The sequence below is a fragment of the Camelus dromedarius genome, chromosome 10, assembly GCF_036321535.1.
Source record: "Camelus dromedarius isolate mCamDro1 chromosome 10, mCamDro1.pat, whole genome shotgun sequence".
In the NCBI taxonomy this organism is placed as follows: domain Eukaryota; kingdom Metazoa; phylum Chordata; class Mammalia; order Artiodactyla; family Camelidae; genus Camelus; species Camelus dromedarius.
Window position 1 is genome coordinate 7,438,611 of NC_087445.1, and position 20,257 is coordinate 7,458,867.

At 35.1% G+C, this 20,257-nt stretch overlaps 1 protein-coding gene across 1 annotated transcript in view; it reads left to right on the top strand.

Moving 5' to 3' along the window:
* Positions 1 to 20,257, top strand: part of UBAP2 (ubiquitin associated protein 2) — a 95,427-nt gene that overhangs the window by 26,758 nt on the left and 48,412 nt on the right. The window contains exons 3-5 of the mRNA XM_031447277.2: positions 13,371 to 13,448; positions 14,747 to 14,857; positions 19,248 to 19,401. Coding sequence (XP_031303137.1) covers positions 13,371 to 13,448; positions 14,747 to 14,857; positions 19,248 to 19,401 — 343 coding nt within the window. The remainder of the gene's footprint in view (positions 1 to 13,370; positions 13,449 to 14,746; positions 14,858 to 19,247; positions 19,402 to 20,257) is intronic.

Below are 20,257 nucleotides of genomic sequence, written 5' to 3' on the forward strand. Positions count from 1 at the left end.
TTTGGACTAGGTGCTCCCTTTATAGATGAATGTTTAAGAAAATGTTTCATGAATAGCCTCTTATCAGAGAAGAAATACAAGTCAGGAGTAATCATGGGTGCAGCACTGCTAATAATAAAAGAAATATAAATTAAAGCATTTTGTTGTTTATTAATTCAGTAAAGATTAAAGATTAAAAGTGTACTGTTGGGAACATAAACTGTCTCCGTCTCATACCCAAATAAAGTCCTTGGGGTGAGTTCCGGAGAGTCAAGAGTCTCCAGGATGGAGGGAGGAGCGGAGGGCTCCTTCCCTGCTGAGAGTCATCTCTGGTAGTTCTTCCTTTGGCCCTTTGGGGATGGATGGCTCATTTTGTATAATTAGAAGAAAAAAGCTGCCCACTGAGCTTTGGGAAAGATTTCTAGACCCTTAGATTTCTAATTTTCCTTTAAAAAAAAGTATTGTGAGAATTTCTCAAAATGCTGTTGGTAAAATCGTTCATTTATCCATTAACTCTGTTCTGGAAAGTATTTCCTAAGGAAGCAACCTGAAATTGGGGGTTGGGTGTAGATGTTCCTTCTTCCACATGATGCTTATTGCCAAATTGCAGATATTAATGGTAGAGGTGTACAGAGTTACCCTGTCGAGGTAGCAGGATGTGAGAGAGGAGACCATGAGCTCATTTGAATCTGAATAAGACTAGGCTTGGGCCCTGAGTTTGCCACTTTACCAGTTAGATGAAGTACTTAAGACTCATGTACCTCAGTTAAAACAAAACAAAACCTTGTTTTGAAAATTAGAGAAAAGTTTCAAGAGTATAGACACAATTCCTGAATATCCTTCATCCAGATCTCTTCAGATGTTAACATTTTTACCATCTTTACTGTTGATCCTTTTCTTTCATTCAACAGAGGAGACACTACACACAGCTTTCCCCTTGAACCTTTTGAGAAGAAGCTGCAGATATGGTGCTTCTTTACCCTAAATACTTTAGTGTGTGTATTTTAGAAAACAGGGGCCTTCTTTTACATAATCACAGTACAGTTATCAAAAATGAGGAAATCAACTCATCTAATGTAATCCACAGATTGTCCTAATGCATATTTTTCTGATTGTCCCAATAAGGTCCTTTTTAGCTAATTAAGTCCTTTGTATTCAATCATTGGATTTAGGTGTCAGTTCTCTTTAGTCTCCTTTAATGTGGAGCTTCCTCTGTTTCATGACATTGACATGTTTGAAGAATATAGGCCACTTATTTTGTAGAATGTCTCCCAGTTTTGGCCTGTCTGATATTTCCTCATGATTAGAATTGGGTTATGCATTTTTGGTAGAAATACCATAGAAGTGATGATCTGTTCTTAGTGCATCATATCATGATGTACACATAGGACATACGTTTGTTTTATAAACCAGGAACCAATTTTGTCACTTGGTTATCTAGTATTGTGTAGAGAGAGAAAAAACTCCAAGTTTTTCAAATGCAACATGAAGTATGGTAATGTTGAACTGAAAAATAAAGGTTATTTTACCAGCAAAAATGAGTCTATTTGAGAATAGCAGAGAATTGTAATTCAGAACAAGCAAGCCACGGCAAAAACTATAGGCAAGCCCTACAAAAAAGAAGAGGAATGTTATTTTATAGAGGGAAAGGAGGAAGTTGAGAGGGGTTGTCCTGAATGATAGTCCATTAGAGAAGAGTGAGAGTTCAGGGTAGGGAGGGTTTCTCATTAGCTGAGTTGCTAGAGTAGTTGATTTCTTGTATGAGAGGCAATATACATCTTTTCCAACTTGGATCTACAATGGTAATTTTTCCTGTAATTGGCCTCCAGTGGTAGTACATGAGAGCTTCCCCTTCTGGCCTCCTGCCTCCATTTTAGTGAGGTTTCCCTTTATTAATTTTCACAATATTTACTTTGTAGGATGGTTGTAAGGAATTAGAAATTGCATAAGTTATATTCAGTAAGTGGTAACTTTTATTCCTATTGTATAGTCCACATAGGTTATGAAGCGATTATGATGTTTGAGATTATGACAGAAGATGCCTTGTTCCTGATCAACTGAGAAGGGACCCCAAAGTATACTTACAATATAGTACAACTATTAAAGCGCTTAAGAAAAAAACACTAGTAGACTTTGTTAATTAATGCTTATCTCCGAGTGGTGGGTATAGGATGATTAAAAAAAAAATCCTACTTCATTATATTTTCCAAATTTACTGGGTGACAGATCAAGCAAAAAACATTTGGCTCCACTAGAAAAGCTATCAATACATTCTTCATTGTGAAAGTAACTTCAGCTCATAATGAGCCAAGTGAATGGAAGAGAGATCCAGAGGAAGGGAGTTAGTAATGCTGCTTTTCTTGGCAAAGCTTGTTTTCATCTTCACAGTTGTATGGTGGATGTCACTAATGCTTGTTGTAGGGGTGGGTGTAAAACTTTGTTTAACCTTGAATTACCTGTTGAGTCTGCTTTTTCCTCTGATTTCACAAGCTGTACAGATCTCTTGGCATCCTAGAGTTTAGCCTGGCAACTTTCCTATCATACGCTTAATTTATCTTTGGTGCTTTGACCATCAAATATTGAGAGTAATTTTCTCTTTGACTAGGGTAGCTGGCAAAGGTAAAAAATATTTAAAGTTCTGGTTTAAAATGTTTTATATTTCATCAATTTGCTGTGCTAGTATTGCAATACTGCGCTTGTTAACCAGCTGTTAAGTGCATCAGCTGTGTTTTCAGTATGTCTAGATGGTCTATAATCTCTTAGGAATAAAACAGATGATATGACTGAAGAGAAATGCAAAGAATATTTGAGTCATAGTATTTAAACGAAAAAGCTAAGTCTGAATAAGTTTAAATAATTGGTATTTACCTTACATATGGTAATGAATAGTGACTTGACAGGAATGTGTGGGTGAAACAGTATCAAAATGAAAATAAAGAAATATGTGGAAGCCCTAGACTGTTGCCTACAGCAAAATGCTGTTATTAATAAGTTCTGCTTATAATTTTTAGTGAAAGTCTGTCAACTTGAGTATTTTTTTAAAAAAATATTTTATAAGATACTTTAATAGAATCATGATGGGAAGCTTTGTTTCTGTAACTTGTGTACATTTAGGAAGCACAGGCAGTTCTCAGACAGTTTTTAAGTATTGCTGCCTTTACAGCTAATTATTGTAGCTGTTTTCTCCCCTGCCCTGTTACTTTAATTGACCCCACACCCCTTTTTAGAAGATGTTACAGCCAGAATCCCTGCCTTTGGTGTGTGTACCTTGTATTCGGTGACTTTTCTATATGCCATATTTTCTGTGTGAAATGTCTTGAATTAGGCACATTCTTTTAATAAACATCCTACACTGAATGACTGAGTTTCTACAACTGGTCTGCAGTTCACTTTCTTGGATTTTTTTCCCATTTATATTTTTCTTTTATCTTTTTAAAAAATTGAAGTACAGTTGATTTACAATATTGTGTTAGTTTCAGGTGTATGGTAAAGTTGATGATTCAATTATATATGTATTTTTTTTTCCAGCTTATTTTCCATTATATGTTATTACAAGAAATTGAATATAGTTCCCTGTGCTGTGCAGTAAATCCTTGTTGCTTATTTTATGTATAGTAGTTTGTATCTGTTACTCCCATATCCTGATTTATCCCCCGCCCCCACCTTTTGGTAACCATAAACTTGTCTGTGAGTCTGTTTGTACTTTGTATATAGATTCATTTGTATTATTTTTTAATTCCACATATGAGTGATCTCACATACTGTTTGTCTTTCTCCAACTCCATTTATATTTTTTATTTTAGCCCCTGTTTAATATCTTTTTCTTTCCTCTTCTTTTCCTTTGCCCTTTCTTTTTGACCTTTTTCTGGGCCTCTTTTCTGATCTGAAATTTTTCCCCCCTAATATTTTATTATGAAAATGTCCAAATATGAAGAGTAGATGAAAGAGTTGTACAGGAAACACCCATGTACTCACAGTTACCTTTTTACTCTATTTGTTCTATCACTTGACTAGCCAGCTGTCCATTATGCTGTCTTTTTTTTTTTTTTTTTGATGCATTTCAAAGTAGAGAAATCAATATACTTTCTTCTTGAGCATTTTAGCTTATATATGATTAACTAGAGTTTAACATTCATCTGGGTCCCTTCCTCTCTCTCTCTCCCTCTCTCCCTGCCCTCCTTAAGGGGAAATTTGCATACAGACATTTCAGGTGTATCGGATTGTTTTTTTCAGGATGCATATACTTGTGTAACCCAGTCTCCTATCAAGATACAGAACGTCACCCTCAACCTGGAAAGTTGTGCTCATTTTTTTTTTCTCAATACGGACACCTGCTTTAGAGTTCTGGTGATTTTCTTTATGCTGACTGCTTTCCACCTTGCCTCCAACTCTCATTCCATTATTCTGTGTACCTCTTTTCATTTGAGTCTCGCAGGTTTCCCATGACTAATGTAGACTGCGTTCTCCCAGTTCTTGAATGTGTTGTAGTCACTTTTCTCAGTCTTCAAGTATAAAGTTACAGAAGAAACATTTCCCTCTACATCTCTTCCTTCTCATGGCAACTACACAAGCCTAGACCCTCATTGCTGCGTTCTTAGGCTGTTCATTTTTTAAATTTTTATTGAAGTGTAGTGATTTACAATGTTGTGTTAGTGTACAGCATTTAGATTAGTTATATATATATTCTTTTTCATATTCTCCATCATTATAGGTTATTACAAGATGTTGAATATAGTTCCCTCTGCTAAACAGTAAGACCTTATTGTTCATTAAGACTGTTAAAGTAGTGCCAAAGATCACTCGTTGCTAATTTTGTTCTGTACAGTTGATGTAAAACTTCCTGGTGGGGACAGACTCTGCTCAGGGCCTTGTCTCTAGGGAGATTTTGTCATTTCCAAATACAGTTTAGAAGATTTAAAAAAAAGAAAAAAGTAGCTTCCTCCCTAGCTGGGAGACAGCATGATTGGTATACAGGATACTACCTGCTTCTGGTAGTTAGGAGGCTTGTGCCTGAATAAAGCATGAGGAAATTACTTAGGGGCACCATATAGGGTTGAACTGGATTACTACCTCTAAGATCCTTTCTAGCAATAAAACAAACGCTACTTTATGATTTGATAATTTTTATAATAACTTTTGATCTTATAGATAATGCTTCATGGATGAATAATTTCACAGTGGTGGTTTATCAAATTGCTGTTGGCCGTATCCTGTATAATACATTCAGTGTTTTTCTCAAGTTTGCATTGCAAGGGTGTGTATTTGGGTATTTTCCTGTGTGTATGTGTATGCTTTTATTTTTAAAGCCATAAGCTTTTAGTTGTCTTTCACCATTAGGTATAATGTTAAGCCATAGGTTTGTTTTTTTTTTTTTTTTAGTTGACTATTAGGTTGAGGAAGTTCCCTTCTATTTCTAAGTTTTTGATTTTGCTTTGTTTTGTTTTTATCCTGAAAGGGTATTGGATCTTACCAAATTCTTTTTCTGTATGTCTGTTGAAATGATCATGTGGTTTTTGTCTGTTCTATTAATAGGTCATATTACATTGTTAATATGTTAAAACAACCTTGCATTCGTGGGATAAACTTAACCTGGCCAAGGTATATATTCCTTTTTATATGGTAGTAGTATGCTAGGGTTTGCTAGGATTTTGCTGGGGGATATTTTTCTATAGTTGTGTTTTCTTGTGGTATCTTTGCTTTTGGTATCAGGGTAATAATGATCTCATAGAATGAGTTATGAAGTTTTCCCTTCTCTGTTTTTTGGAAAAGTTTATGAAAAATTGATGATTGGTATTCGTTCTTTCGTTTGGTAGAATTTACCAGTGAAGCCATCTTTGCCTGGGCTTTTCTTTGTGGGAATTTTTTTTGATGACTAATCCAATCACTTGTTACACATTTTCAGTTTTTCTTGAGTCAGTTTCAGTAGTTTGTGTCTTTTTGGGAATTTGCCTTTTTAGACAAAATTGTTGATTTTTGTCTGGGTTACACATTTGATGGTACATACTTGCTCATGACATTCTCTTACAATCCTTTTTATTCCTCTGAAGTTGGTGGTGATGTTCTGTATTTCATTCCTAATTTTAATAAGTTGAGGCTTCTCTCTGTCTTCCTGGTTGTTCTGGCTAAAAGGTTTACCAGTTCTGTTGGTGCCCACTCCCTCCCCAAAGAGCCAAGTTTTGATTTTGTTGATTTTTCTCTTTTCTTTCTTTCATTTGTTACTACTGTAGTCTATTATTTCCTTTTTTTTTGAATTGGAGGTATGCAAGATTGAACCTAGGACCTCCTGTATGCTAAGCATGCTCTCTACCACTGAACTGTACCCTCTCCTATTATTTTCTTCTTTAAAAACTATTTTGGAATTAATGCTTTGGAATAATTTTAAGATTTGCAAAAAAGTTGGAAAATGATACAGAGTTCTCTGTAACATTCAGCCAGCTTCCCTCAATGTTAACATTTTATATCAAATGTTGGCAAACTTTTTTGGAAAAAAAGGGTCAGATAGCCAGTATTTTATGCTCTGGAGGCCACACACAATCTCTGTTGCATATTCTTTCCTTTTGTTGTATAAAACCTTTCTTAGCTGGCACACCATACAAAATCAGATCCTAGGCTGTAGTTTATTAACGTCTGTCTTAAATAATCATTTGTCAAGACTAAGATAGTAACACTGGCACAGTATTATTAAATAAATAAAGACTTTGTTTGGGTTTCCCTAGTTCTTCCACTAGGGTCTCTTTTTTGTTTCAGGATCCCGTCCAATTTGTTGTCATGCCTCCTTAGTCTCTTCTGATCTGCAACAGTTTTTCAGTCTTTCCTTGTTTTTCATGACCATCACATGTTGGAAGAGTATATTTACCAGTTTTTAAAATAATTAATTGATTGCCTATCATCCTCAAAAGATGAATAATTAGTACTTAAAATGTATAATTATGAATTTATGGATTTAAACATTTGATTGGGTTCAGTTATTTCTAGTTACCCCTTTTGAAGTTCAAATTACCCCATCTTTGGCCAGGTCTCTTCAGATTGGCTCCTGAGTGCTTCTTGACTTGGTTGTAGTCTGGTAACTAACTGTTGTTTGTTGTTACTCGGTTTGTCATTGTTAATAGGTCTCTCTAGTGGACAGAATTATAAAAAAAAATTTTTTTTAAGATAAAATGCCTCATGAGTTCATGCTGATAATTCACATTCAGAACCATAGGGTTTTCACTTCTTTTATATTATATGTTTATTACTTCCACAATAAGAATCTTGGTTTCCTCAGAACCAAGGGATGATATAGTTAAGAATATTCCCAAATTGCTCATTTGTTTTCTCCCACTTTATACATACAACAGTCTTCGAAGGATAACAGTACTGTACTACTGCTGTGATTTCCCCACTCTTACCCACCTCTCCTGTAACCAGTGCTGCTTTTATTTATACGCAGTTCTGAACTTGGCAAAGTGAGAGGAGCTCGTATTTTATTCCAGAGGCGTCTATAAATGTTGGCTTGTTTTTATATAAAACCTAGTTCATGGCATCAGAATTTGACACACTAAATATAAATGTTTACATTCTCTACTGGAGCAGCAAGGTGTGTATCAATCTCTGTTTCTGTAAGAATTTTCTGAATTTAAGATTTTCAACTTTACCTTCAAGTCAGATGATAGAACAAATGTTGAATTAAATAGTTTCTGTACACTTGAAATTTCAAGGAAACTGCTTGGTTCATTTGATTTTACTCCTTTTGTAGTAGCTTTTAAACTGACAGTAGTAACATGCAGGATGATGACACTTGTACATCTGAGAGCCTTGGTCTTTATCAGTATTGGTGAAAATCACTCAACAACCAAGAGGCACTCCGTTTATGGACCTGGGAAGTAAGTGTCTATAATCCTTTTACACAACAGGGATCTCATGGCCATACTTGTTTCTACTGTTTGCTGTCTCATATTGTGTCTCTATATCTGGTACCCACTGTCAGCTGTCATTCCATTATTTCATTACACAGCCAGTGTTTTTGGTTATCCAGAATAGATTAGTCACTCTGCTAGAGTTGAGTAGTCATGTGCTTTTTTGGGGCAGGGGGTGAGTGGGGAGGTAATTCGGTTTATTTATTTATTCTTAGAGGAGGTACTGGCGATTGAACCCAGGACCACATGCATGCTAAGCGTGCACTCTACCAGTTGTGCTATACCTTCCCCCCGTCATGTGCTGTCATATATGACAGTTACATGTTTTTTCACTGTTGACAGTCTTAATACAAGGCCACCTCAACTAATAGCCTTAAAAGCATATTTTACATGATAGGGGTGGCTGTCAAGTGAGTAAATGATCTGGCAGCTAATGCAGGCCTGACAGATTGGTGCCTCCACCGCTTCAGGGTACAGCCTTCGGTACCCATGGCACCTGAATTAGCCGACAAGCTCCCTCTGTAAGGTGCAGAGGTCCCCTCCACTGCCTTAAAGTATTTTATCATAGCTAATACCCTGTTCATGTACCCATTGTATACTATACTTTCTCCCTTTGAGGCATCATTTAGTTTTATTTCTACAATAAGTATATGCTTAATAGTCACCATTAATACTTAGGTCAGTATCTCTAGTCATTTTGGTTGTCTGAAGTCAATGCTGATATTGATTCCTCAGGAATGACTCGAGGGAATAATATTCCCTGTGTTCTTTGGTGCTGGTAACAATTTATATCCTTTATATTTGAATATAAAGTCAGTTTTGCTGGCTATAAATGCTAGGCTCACATTTTCTTTATTGAGTATCTTAAAATGTTACTTTATTTTCTTTTTGCACAAAAGCACTGCTTTTGACAAGTTTATCTATATTCTCATCTCTTTCCCTTATAAGTCTTTTGTTACTTCTGCCTACATGCAAAATGGATGTTTTCATTTTAGAATCCAGATCTTTTACTAGAAAATATGTCATTGTGTAGTGTTTTGGGTTGATATTCTTAAGTATGGTGTTTTTTCTTTCACAAATTCAAACAGTATTCTATTTGCTTTCCATTTTTCTTGAATTTTAGCTTTGAGCATTAGTACTGTTCCCTTTTTGTCCTTGTCCTCTTCAGAGACTTGTATGAGCCACAGGGTCAGGTTGGCTTGTCTTTTGCCTATGTTCAATATTTGATTTTTCTCCCATTTCTTTTTCTTTTTCCTTTTTAAAAATTATTTTTTACTTTAAGTAAATTTCTCTTGTAGCATTAACTCTTAAGTTTATTTTATTTTATTTTATTTTATTTTATTTTATTTTATTTTATTTTATTTTATTTTATTTTATTTTATTTTATTTTATTTTATTTTTGTTGGAGGAGGTAATTAGGTTTATTTATTTATTCATTTTTAATGGAGGTACTGGGGATCGAACCCAAGACCTCATGCATGCTAAGTACTCGTTCCACTGCTGAACTATACCCTTCCCCCCCGTTAAGTTTTTTCTGTGTGTTCCTTATCGTTTAGTCTTCATTTTCATCTCTGAATTAGGAAAACTTAGACGTGTTAAGTTCTTTTGTCTGTGTCATTTTCTTCATGCTCCGTGTCTTCAGTGTGTTCTTGAAACAGAAGATGGCGGTTTTGCTTTGTTCCCTAGGCACTGTTCTGGGGGGCACTTTCATTGGGTATGGGGGGATTATCCTGCTTATGCTTTTTTTTCCCCTCATAATAATTTTGTGTGGGATTTGACCTTTATTTTCCTTTTGCTCATTTTTATGTGAAATGAGTCGTCTTGGACTTTTACAAGGCAACATGGTCGAGCAGCTTTTCTGATTTCAGAGTGTTTTCTCTTTTTCTGTGTCATTAAGATTGGCTTGCTTCCTGAGGTTTCCTGGATTTATCCTCTTCCCCCAACATGAACTTCTCTTTCTTTCCTATATATGTGGCACAATATTGATTTTGTTTCTAATGGTTTCTCTTGATGGAGCCCTAGCTGGTCAGTTTCAAGAGTTTATGACGGTAACTGCCCCAGCCTATTTAAACCTTTCTGCAGTCTTGGCACTTGGCCTTCTGTTGGAGTTGTCAAAACCCTACAGTGGCAGGTGCTGTTCTCAAATTGGCCCTCCTAACTTTCCAGTAAATACCTCTTGGCTACTTGGGATTTTCCTGTTCTTAGACCAGACACCCCCGTGCTTGCCTTTGCTTACTTTACATGGTACAGTTTATACCATGCAGATCAGTTGTTTTTTTCTTCACTTGTTTGTATTTTGAGTTTTGTGAGGGACACGTCATCTAGTTTTATTCTGTGTTTTTGTTGTCCATGGGATTTTAGTTCTGCTGTAAAGTTGCAAGAGTAAGGGAAGGGTATATCTCAGTGGCAGAGCACGTGCTTAGCATGCACGAGGTCCTGGGTTCAATCCCTGGTACTGCCTCTAAACTAAATAAACCTAGTCACTCCCTCCCTGCCAAATAAAATAAATAATACAATAATAAATAAACAAAATACTAAATAAAGTTGCAAGAGTAGTTTAGAGAATGCTCATTTGCCCTTTAACAGATTTTTAATACAGTGTCACTTTTACTCTGTTACATTTTTTCTATATTTATATGTCTACGAATATAGACATACTTGCATGCATTATTTATTCTGAACTGTTTGAGATTGTTTTAAACTACATTTTGCCTTTTATCTTTTAATATTTAAGTGTGTATTTCCTAAGAACAAAAATAATTCTTTTTATTTTTTTACTTTTTCATTTTTTAATTGAAGTATAGTTGATTTACAATGTTGTGTTAGTTTTTGGTGTATAGCATAGTGATTGATTTTACATATATATTCCTTTTCATATTCTTTTTCAACATATGTTATTATAGGATATTAAATGTAATTCCCTGTGCTATACATTATGATCTTGTTTATTTTATATTTAGTAGTTAGTGTCTTCAAGTCTTGAATGATACTTCATTACGTAAATACAGTTCCATTATCAGATTTTGTAACTTTATCATTGCTGCAGTGTTTTCTACAGTTATCGTGTTCCGGTTTTGTCAATGCGGAACTTAAGTTATTTCAGTAATGTCAATTATTCCAGTAATGTCCTTTGTAGCACTTCTCCTTCTTCCATTACAGAGTCATCACATATCTTATTTGTGTGCCTTTTTTTTAGTGTTCATTAATCTATAACAGTTCTCAACCTTTGTCTTCTGAAATAATAGCAATTTATGCAGTCAGTAAACATGATAGAGATATTCACAATAGATTGTGAGTGTGGGTCCTTACAAAGCAGTATGGTTATTATTTTGTTTTTGATACCAGAGAAAAATAAGTGCCAAATGCTGTGCTAAAATTTTGTAATTTAAGGAAATTTAATGGTAGGAAGCAATGAGCATTCATGTGCTTGGTTTGGAGCAAGGTGAATGAATATGAGTGAGGTACAATTTTTAGATTAGAAACTCAGAGTAGAAGGGATTGGTATTAGGGATAATGGGCAAAAATTAATCTTGTAGGCTTTTAGTACACAGGGCACCAATGGTTTACTTTCATTAATAAATGGTTGACATTACCTAAACCTCAAATGTATAATAATGTGGAAGTGATATCTTTCTAGTACTCATCTTCCTTTTTGCTTTTCCCTTTTACCTCATCCGCTTATTTTATACTGTGGGTCCTTTTGGCTGCAGCACTGGGACTTCTCACTTGATGTGTGTGAAGAAGGTCCTTCATCCTGTGTACTGGGTAGGATTAAGGTAAAACTGGCAGTTGTGTAGACACTATTTCTGTACAAACATCTTTCTGGTTTGTAATATAGTAGCACTACAACTGAGGTCACAGCAGTCACAGGTCGGGATGAAGGACTGACCATTAGATTGGAGGGAGCAGGCCAAGGGTAGCTGGAGCTCCCATAACCAACCACCCACATGGACTGGAAAGCCCTTGTGAAAAGTGCTTTTGCAGTGTAAATACTAACAACCCACCCCCTACCCTGGTCCAGTCGAGATTATTATGAACATGTATTAAAAACAAAGATGAAAAGTTGTTTAATATTAGCACTTTGTGGAGTTTTCTTGCCTTTAAGATCATTCAGTACTTTAAATGACTTAACTTTTTAAATATTTATGTTGGGAGTTAGTATTGATTTTAGCTAGCAGTGGTAAAGTTTATTTGAATAAACTGTTCTAGAGCAATTTTAGATTTACCAGAAAGTTGCAGACAGAACAGAGAGTTCCTGTATATTCCTCATCTAATGTCCCTGTTCATAATCATAGTAACTTCTGCAAAGCCAAGACATCAAATTGGTAGGTTACTATTAACTCACAGCACAGAAGAGTTACCCTTTTTAAAAATACCTTTTGAATTTTTTTGTTGTGTTTTTGTTTGTTTTTTGAAGAGGCCAATAAATTAGGATTTATTTATTTTAACATTTTTTATTGATTTATAATCATTTTACAGTGTTGTGTCAAAAGGATTTATTTATTGACTGATTTTTAAATGGAGGTACTGGGGATTGAACCCAGGAGGACCTCTTGCATGCTAAGCTCTGCAGTCTACCACTGAGCTGTTCCCTGCCCCCTTTCTAATTCTTTTGAAAAAATCTTTTTAGAGCATTTATTTTATTTTTGTGCAATTTTATTTATTTTAGGAGGGGGGAGATAATTAGGTTTCTTTCTCTCTTTCTTTTTTAGTGGAGGTATGGGAAATTGAACCCGGGATCTCATGCATGCTGAGCATGCAGTCTACACTTAGCTATCCCCTCCCCACTTTCTAATTTTTAGTTGCCAGAAATACTATGAAAGGAAACCTCAAAAATTCAGTAATTCTTTTTTATTTAGTTTTTGTAAAAGGATTTTGAGTGAAAAAAGCAACTAGAGAAGAGTTTACTGTACAGGTGACTAATTTCAGTGTTTGAAAAATTTTTTTTTAAATCTTATCAAAGCCATTTTTAAATTGTGATTAAAAATAAAAGTGTAACTTAAGAAATAACTTTTATTTAGATAAATACAGCCTTTTCTCTTCAGAACTGACCTTTTTTGAGTTGATTGCAGAACTTTTTTGCCTTTTTGACAGGAAGGCTAGTTCTAAGCCTGTGTCCTGGCAGCTGTTTCCACTGCTTCCTGTTCTTCCACTTTCTGTTGCACTATCACTTCATCTCCCCAAGGGAAGGAAAATTCAAATAAGTCACATGGCTAATGAAGATAACAGGACTTTAGGTCATTTGGCCAAAGGAATGGGACCTTTACACTATTTAACTTGATGCTTATTTACCTTATTGGGAACATGTTGCATATGTTTGAGAAGTCTAAATTCAGAGTCTGTTAGTTTTTTCGTTTGTTTGTTTTTTAAGTTAATTAATATTCTACTACCATGGTGCTGTAGTGCTTGAGAGCTTTTATCTGTTTGCACCAGATTTTGGCATTTAACTTACATTTTTGGTTCTCAAATCTTTTAACAGTTTTATGTGCTTTCCAGGCTACAGCTGAACAGATGCGTCTCGCTCAAGTGATCTTTGATAAAAACGATTCAGAGTTTGAAGCTAAGGTTAAACAGGTATGTTTCTGGCAAAGGATACTGTCAGTTTTGTAATCTATTCTTACTGTGCTTAAAAAGATATTTTCACTAGAGATTCTAATTTTAAAGTATGTTTCTTGCTTATTCTCAGCTAGTTGGATTTTGAACTTGTAATTAAATACCTGTATTGGTGGCTAGAATGAAGGAATTTTGGCAGTAGAATCTTTGAGTTACTTGTATTATATGTGAACAGTGAACATTTGTGAAAGCACATTGACGTGGTATATACGTCATAGGAAGTATATTTAGTATTTGGCAAGTTCTCAGAAAATATTAATGTTAAGGATGAGCTGAAATGCCTTTTCAAACATTGTGGTGATTCCAAACATACATTGGAGAAGAGGAGGGTATAGCTCAAGTGGTAGAGCACGTGCTTAGCATCCTGGGTTCAATCCCCAGTACCTCTAAAAATAAATAAATAAACCTAATTACCTCCCACCCCCAAATGACTTGTAAAAAGTATTTAAAAAATAAAATTTATAAAAAATTATAGAACTCATTCTCTGGAATGAGATTTATGTACTGTTGGAGACACACTTCTATGTATCATTGCTTTTTATTTGACTAGCATAGCAAATAGACACAAAAGGGCACTGGTACAGGAGTTCAGAGCTTTAAGTTTGTAGTTCTTTCTCTTTCTAATCCAATCACCGGGGGGAATTTCAATTCTTACTGTGCATTGTTAACAATTGCATATGATGGGTATTGGGTTAGTATAGGTCATTTATATAAATCTGGCTTTATTAGTAGGTAACCAAAGACTGAAACACTGGAAAGCTGTGGAGTGTGTAGAATCTTGGCTACATAATACAGGGCAGAAACCAGATGGAATGGTGTGGTCCAAAGAGCTGTATTTATGAGATCAAGTGACCTGGGTCCAGATGGCTGCTTTTTGACTACAGAGAAATCACTTCAGATGTTTGGGTCAAACTATTTTGAACTACAGCTGATATACATTAAAATAGTTAAATGTAGATACAACAAATGCTTACATCATACATTTGTTCACTGGTAATTGAGAAACATATTGTGCCTAATCTATGATTGTTCCTTGTGATGAAAATGTTAAGTAGCTTAATCTCCCTTGTTAATGCACCAAGGAGATTTATTTGATTACTTCAGACATAGCACCCTGTTGAGGCTAATTGAGAAAATGGTATGTCTAGGAATGAGTTTTGTGATAGCTGCCAAATATCTCTATATAGTAGAATCTTAAAACTAATATCAAGTGCCAATTTTGAGTTCCCCTAACCACTTTTGTATAATTTCAACAACAGCTTATGGAAGTGACAGGAAAAAATCAGGATGAATGCATAGTGGCCCTACATGATTGTAATGGAGATATCAACAAAGCTATCAATATATTACTGGAAGGAAATTCAGACACAGTAAGTATTATTAATTGATTTTGCAAAACAGATTTGTCTCCAGTTCCATATTGTGTTTTCAGCTTCACTTTATCTGGGGATGCTGGTGGAGGGGATTATGGATGCTATTCCATATTTGTTTTAAAACCAGAAAGAACACTGTCCTGAAATGACTGTTTTTGTTATGTGTGGTTTCTTGAAGTCCGTAGAATCTGAAGACTCAAAAGAGAACTTGGTCATCTACTCCAGCCTTACACAGTTGCCAAAATTCTCTTGTCCAAAAAATGTGGACATTTTTGCCACCTAAAAAAACTTGTCTTGGCTCCACTGCTCATGTTTCTTCATCTCAGTTGTCCCCTTTTACTACTCCCTATATCTCTAAATTAATGGAAAACCAGGATTTGTTGGTACATCTGTTTCCTCATGTGTGAATATTCTGTGGACAAATTTTCATGACAGTCTGACAGATACATAAAATAAGAAAAAAATTTTTTTTTAGCTTAGTAAAGTTTTAGTAATGTGCATGTGCTCTGGAGCTCCTCCCTCTTATTTTAGGAAGGATGCAACTAAAGTCACACCCGGCAGATGTCAGCCCTAATCTTTTCTACGTGGAGATTGCACAGTATTTCACTTCCATTTTCTCATTAAGGAAATCAGTTCAGAGCAGATTAAAACAAATGATTCATCTAAAAAGTGTATAAAGATGAACATATCAAAAAGTACCTTCCTTGTCAGTGTCTAGGTTTAATCAGGTTCTTATTTTTAGGGACAGGTTTTGTTAGGGACAAACTATTTTAAAATGAACTGCTGTGACAAGCTCAAAACTTAAATGAATATCTTTTTATTTACTATGAAACAATCAGAATGAATTTTGTAATTGTAAAAATTAGTTAATGGGGAAATAATTTAATTATTGGAGTATAGCTGTCTGTTGGTAAAATTCTATGCAAGATAAAATTGGCCCAACATGATAAACTACCAAATATGTCAATTTGTTGGGAAAAATAGATCATGGTAAGTGAGGAGATAAAATTTTGGAGAGTTTTTGTTTGCTGACCTTTAGGTATTTGTTAGGCTTTATAAAACATGGGGATTACTTCAATGGACACAGTGTAGAATGGCTCTCACTTAGATTTACAATGAAGTGAAGAGCTTAACTGCCCTCTTTATTAAAAAAAAAATCAGCGTGAATATGTGAAATATTTCCAAATGATAAATTGGAGGGCCCCTTTTAAATGTTAGAAATAGATCGGGATACTGTTTTAAACACTCTTGCCTTTCCTTAAGCTCTGCAGATTTGTCATTCCTTTTCTGTGGTGTCACTCCTTTTCAACTTCCTCTCTTCATGTGGGACTGAACTCAAAGGAGGTGGTTTTGTGGTGAAAGTCTCTTTGGTTACCCCTTGAACCTGGAAATCATATAGTGGTCTGGCATATTGTGTTTCTAAAATATCAAAAAATGGCAGATTGGGGCTTGAATACAGACACAAAAGGCACATTCCTGTGTGAAGGTGAGAGGGCTGCGGGAGAGATGGAGAGGCAGAATGAGTCCTGGCTGTGGCAGTCACGGCTGACCAACTGTGAGGAGTGTCTTTCCATCTGCGGTAGAGTAATTGGAATGGACTGCTAGAGAATGTAAGCACTCTAGGATTTCTGGGAGCAGGAACATTTAAAATAACCATGAAAGCAAACACATCTTGACCTGTTGGCTAACCTTGTTTTGTGCCAGGGTCTTATGAAACAAAATTATTATTTTGAAAGAGAAAAAAAAGTTAAGGGGATTTGTCCATGATATATTTGAGGATGAGTTTGTCTTTCTAATGTATGAGTAATTGTCAAAGGAAACCATTTAACATGGTCATAAGTACTGAACTTTGTTTCATCCCATCATAATGCTGTGTTGTTTGAGTGACAAACTAATTTTGAGATGTAAGTCCCTTGCATTAATGTGCTTAAAAAAATATATATATAGTAATTTGTGTTTTATATATATATAATTTATAACATATATATTATATATATAGTTTGTGTTTTTTATATATATATAGAGTAATACACACACACACACACACACACACACACACACACACACTCATAGAGTAATTTGTTTGTGTTAAGTTCTTGGCAAATATAAAGGGGTGAGAGAGTGATTTTTGTATGAGCTGGCCTGGAAGCCTGCTCTTCTGATGACTAAATGTGGTGTCTGGGAGGACTTTCTCTTAGAATTTCCTAAGACCTGTTCTACAGGTAGCCAAACATAGATGGCAAAGACTGCCAGAAGTTCTGTTGAAAATCTTTTAGAATTATTTGGTTCACTTTCAAAACCTGTGTGCACTCTTGCAGACTGTTTTGAAAAATGTTCAAAACATTTGTTACTCTTGTTAGCATTTATTGTGGTGTTAGACCAATTGCCCTTTAAATGTCCCTTGCTCTACTTTCTTCCCCAATAAGTTGTTGTTAGTTTTTGTAGAATTCACAAGCCAAGACTTGCTTAAGGGTATCCTTTGCTGAATGAAATGGATTAAGATGTTTTTCTCAAAATGTTTGACATAGAAAGTCTGTCCTTTCATCGTGATTGAATACCTTTAGGTCTGGCCCTGTAAAAACATTATACATTGTTTATACATGCAACTTGTGCTGACTCTGTGTGTAATTTTTCCAGGACCTCTAGAATTTACTTTTTGTCTTGTTAATATAAGAGGACAGGATGCTGTCTTACGTATTTAGTTTATTTGTATTGAAGATAATTGATTGAGTTTGTACACTATGGAATTTTTTTTTCTGAAATAAAGAATCTCTATTGTTAATTAAAAAAGCAGTGCAGAACAATAAACAGGTTAAATCAGATTAAAGGTCCCCACTTAGATAAAGACTTCTAACTTTCTTCAATAATACACAAGCTCCTGTTTAAGCTGAAGAATGTATTCCTATCTTATATGCTGTTTGCTGATAGCTTTCTTCACTTGTATTATGGATCTCTTTCTATGTATACCTGGATAAGTCTTAAAAATTTTTTTTTATTAAAACTTTTTTGAAATTGAGGTATTGTCAGTTTACAATGTTGTGTTAATTTCCGGTGTATAGAATGGATAACTCTTCAAATGGCTGTATACTTCTCCCTTTGGATGTTCTAGAGTAGGTAATCTCTTAAGCTAGATATTTGGGGAATTTTCCACTCTTTTATTCTGCTGTTCATTGTATATAAATGTTTGTAGTGTTATCAGATTATTTCCTCTGAATAAAGGCCAAGAAGTAGAATTGCTGGGCCAAAAATTGTGAACAAATTAAAATTTGGACACTATTGCCAGGTAAACTTCCTGGAAGGTTAGAATAGTTGCATGTCCACTGGAGTTGAGAATACCTGCTTATTCTGTCATAACTGTTGGGTGTCAGTTTTTAAAATCTTCACCAAACCTTAGAAGTGGAAAATAATATGTTTAATTTGTATTTTTTCCACATTCAATCATTTTATATTTAACCAAACATAAATTCAAAGGTTTGTAGATATATTAAAAAAATTCCTTTAGGTGTTTTAAATCTGGCCTCCACCATTTTAGAAATAATTCAGCTGTATCTTTAATTTTATTAATTTCCAGTGCTTACATTTATTTGGATAAAATGTTTTTCTTAAGCTTCTTTTTAAAGTTTAAAATAGCTCTTAGTTTGGAATCAGATCACTTCAAATCCCTTGTGAATTAAAGTAAATAGAAACAAATGGGCCAATTTTGGAATTTCCCAGTTAACATACCCTGATCGAAATCTCAATACATTTTTATCCACAAGAACATAGTGTCTCATTCTTTTCTCAACAATTTTTATATGTGTGATTTGATTTGATTTGCGGGAAAAGGGAGGTGATATAAATCATTTGACTTATCATTAGAACAGGTCTTTGAAGTTGAAATTTTGGGCATCTTTAAAAAAAAAAAAACTAAGCCAAAATATCTCAACCATTAAATTTTTTAAGATGGTTACCTTGGATAACTGAATAGGGAAAAGTTGTACTCCTGAGATTTCAGGGAATCATCTTATGTAATTTTATAGTCATTGAGCTATTCATTAATAGGTTTAAGACCTACTACTGAGGTAGGTGGGTGTGGCATAGAGTGGGAGCTTGGGGAAACAACATATACATTATTCTTAAAAACAGCATAGGAAAAGGCTCTATGGTGGGCATATATGTTGTCAGCTCAGCTAGTTGCTGTAATCTTTTTTGCTCTATACAGCAACAGAAACTTAGCAAGAGGTTTGCTGTCTTTATCATTAGAGGATACAATACGTATGTGGAAAAGAATTAAAATGGTAGGCAATGTAAGGCGTGGGTAATTAGTTTGAAAGATAAATGGACACTCTCTTGATGATTGTATACACTTCAAGAGACAACTCTGAATAAACACTATTATTTTTGGTAGACTTCTTGGGAGACTGTAGGAGGGAAGAAGAAGAATTTTGGAAAAGAGAGTTCGGAAAACAAAGAGAATAGAGAGAAGAGAAGTGAGAGAGAAGTGAGTCGTGGGCGTGGAAACAACAACCGGAAAGGAAGAGGTGGCAGTCGTGGGAGAGAGTGTAAGTACAGACCTTTCTCCTCAACTTTGTATTATGAAAATTTTCATGCATTCTAAAAAGCTGAAAAAGTAGTCCTGTGAATGGCCATAAATCCACGCTCTCAATGCAGTATTTATTATTATAGTTAACACTTAGTAATGAGCTCCAAGGAGTAATTCATTAGAACTCTCACTGATGCAATTTCATGTTAGCATTGACCTGGGCTGTAGGAGGGTAGTTGTGTTGTGTCCTAAGACTGCCTTCTGTTGTGAATCAAGTGCACCCTCTAATTTTAAAGATTTTTCATTTGCTGGTAGATAAAGCTGTTTTATTCTTCTCCACTTAACAGATACTTGTGGTATGGGCAAGAGTCAGATTAAAAGGAAAATTGTTGAATAGGGAGGGTTTTCTCAGTACTTTTTTTTTTTTTTTTTTGCTTCTGAGGTCTCTATTTGTCCAGGGACTTAGAGCAAAGATACAGACCCTGCAAAGTGGTGGCAGCTCCCACATTCTTAGCTGTGGTGCTGTGACCCCCCTCAAGGGAGATGGGCTATGTTTCATTTCCACACTGAGCATTCCATGAATTTCTGCCAGACTTGGGCATTGAAATGGCTCCTGGCTAGAAACCAGGAGCGTTCCTGTGTGCACATCTGTACAGACATGGACACACACAAACGTGGATGCTTGGGGATGGGGTGGGCAGAATTCAGAGGTCTTGCTCCTTTTTTTTTTTTGTGCTGAGATGAGATAAGTACTTTCCATTCGACTGAGGTTTTGATATTATTCACGCAAAACAACACTACCTGCCTTGCAGACGTACCAAAGTAGCTAAATTATGAATGAATAAATATATATCATTACCATATCCCCTTGTAGA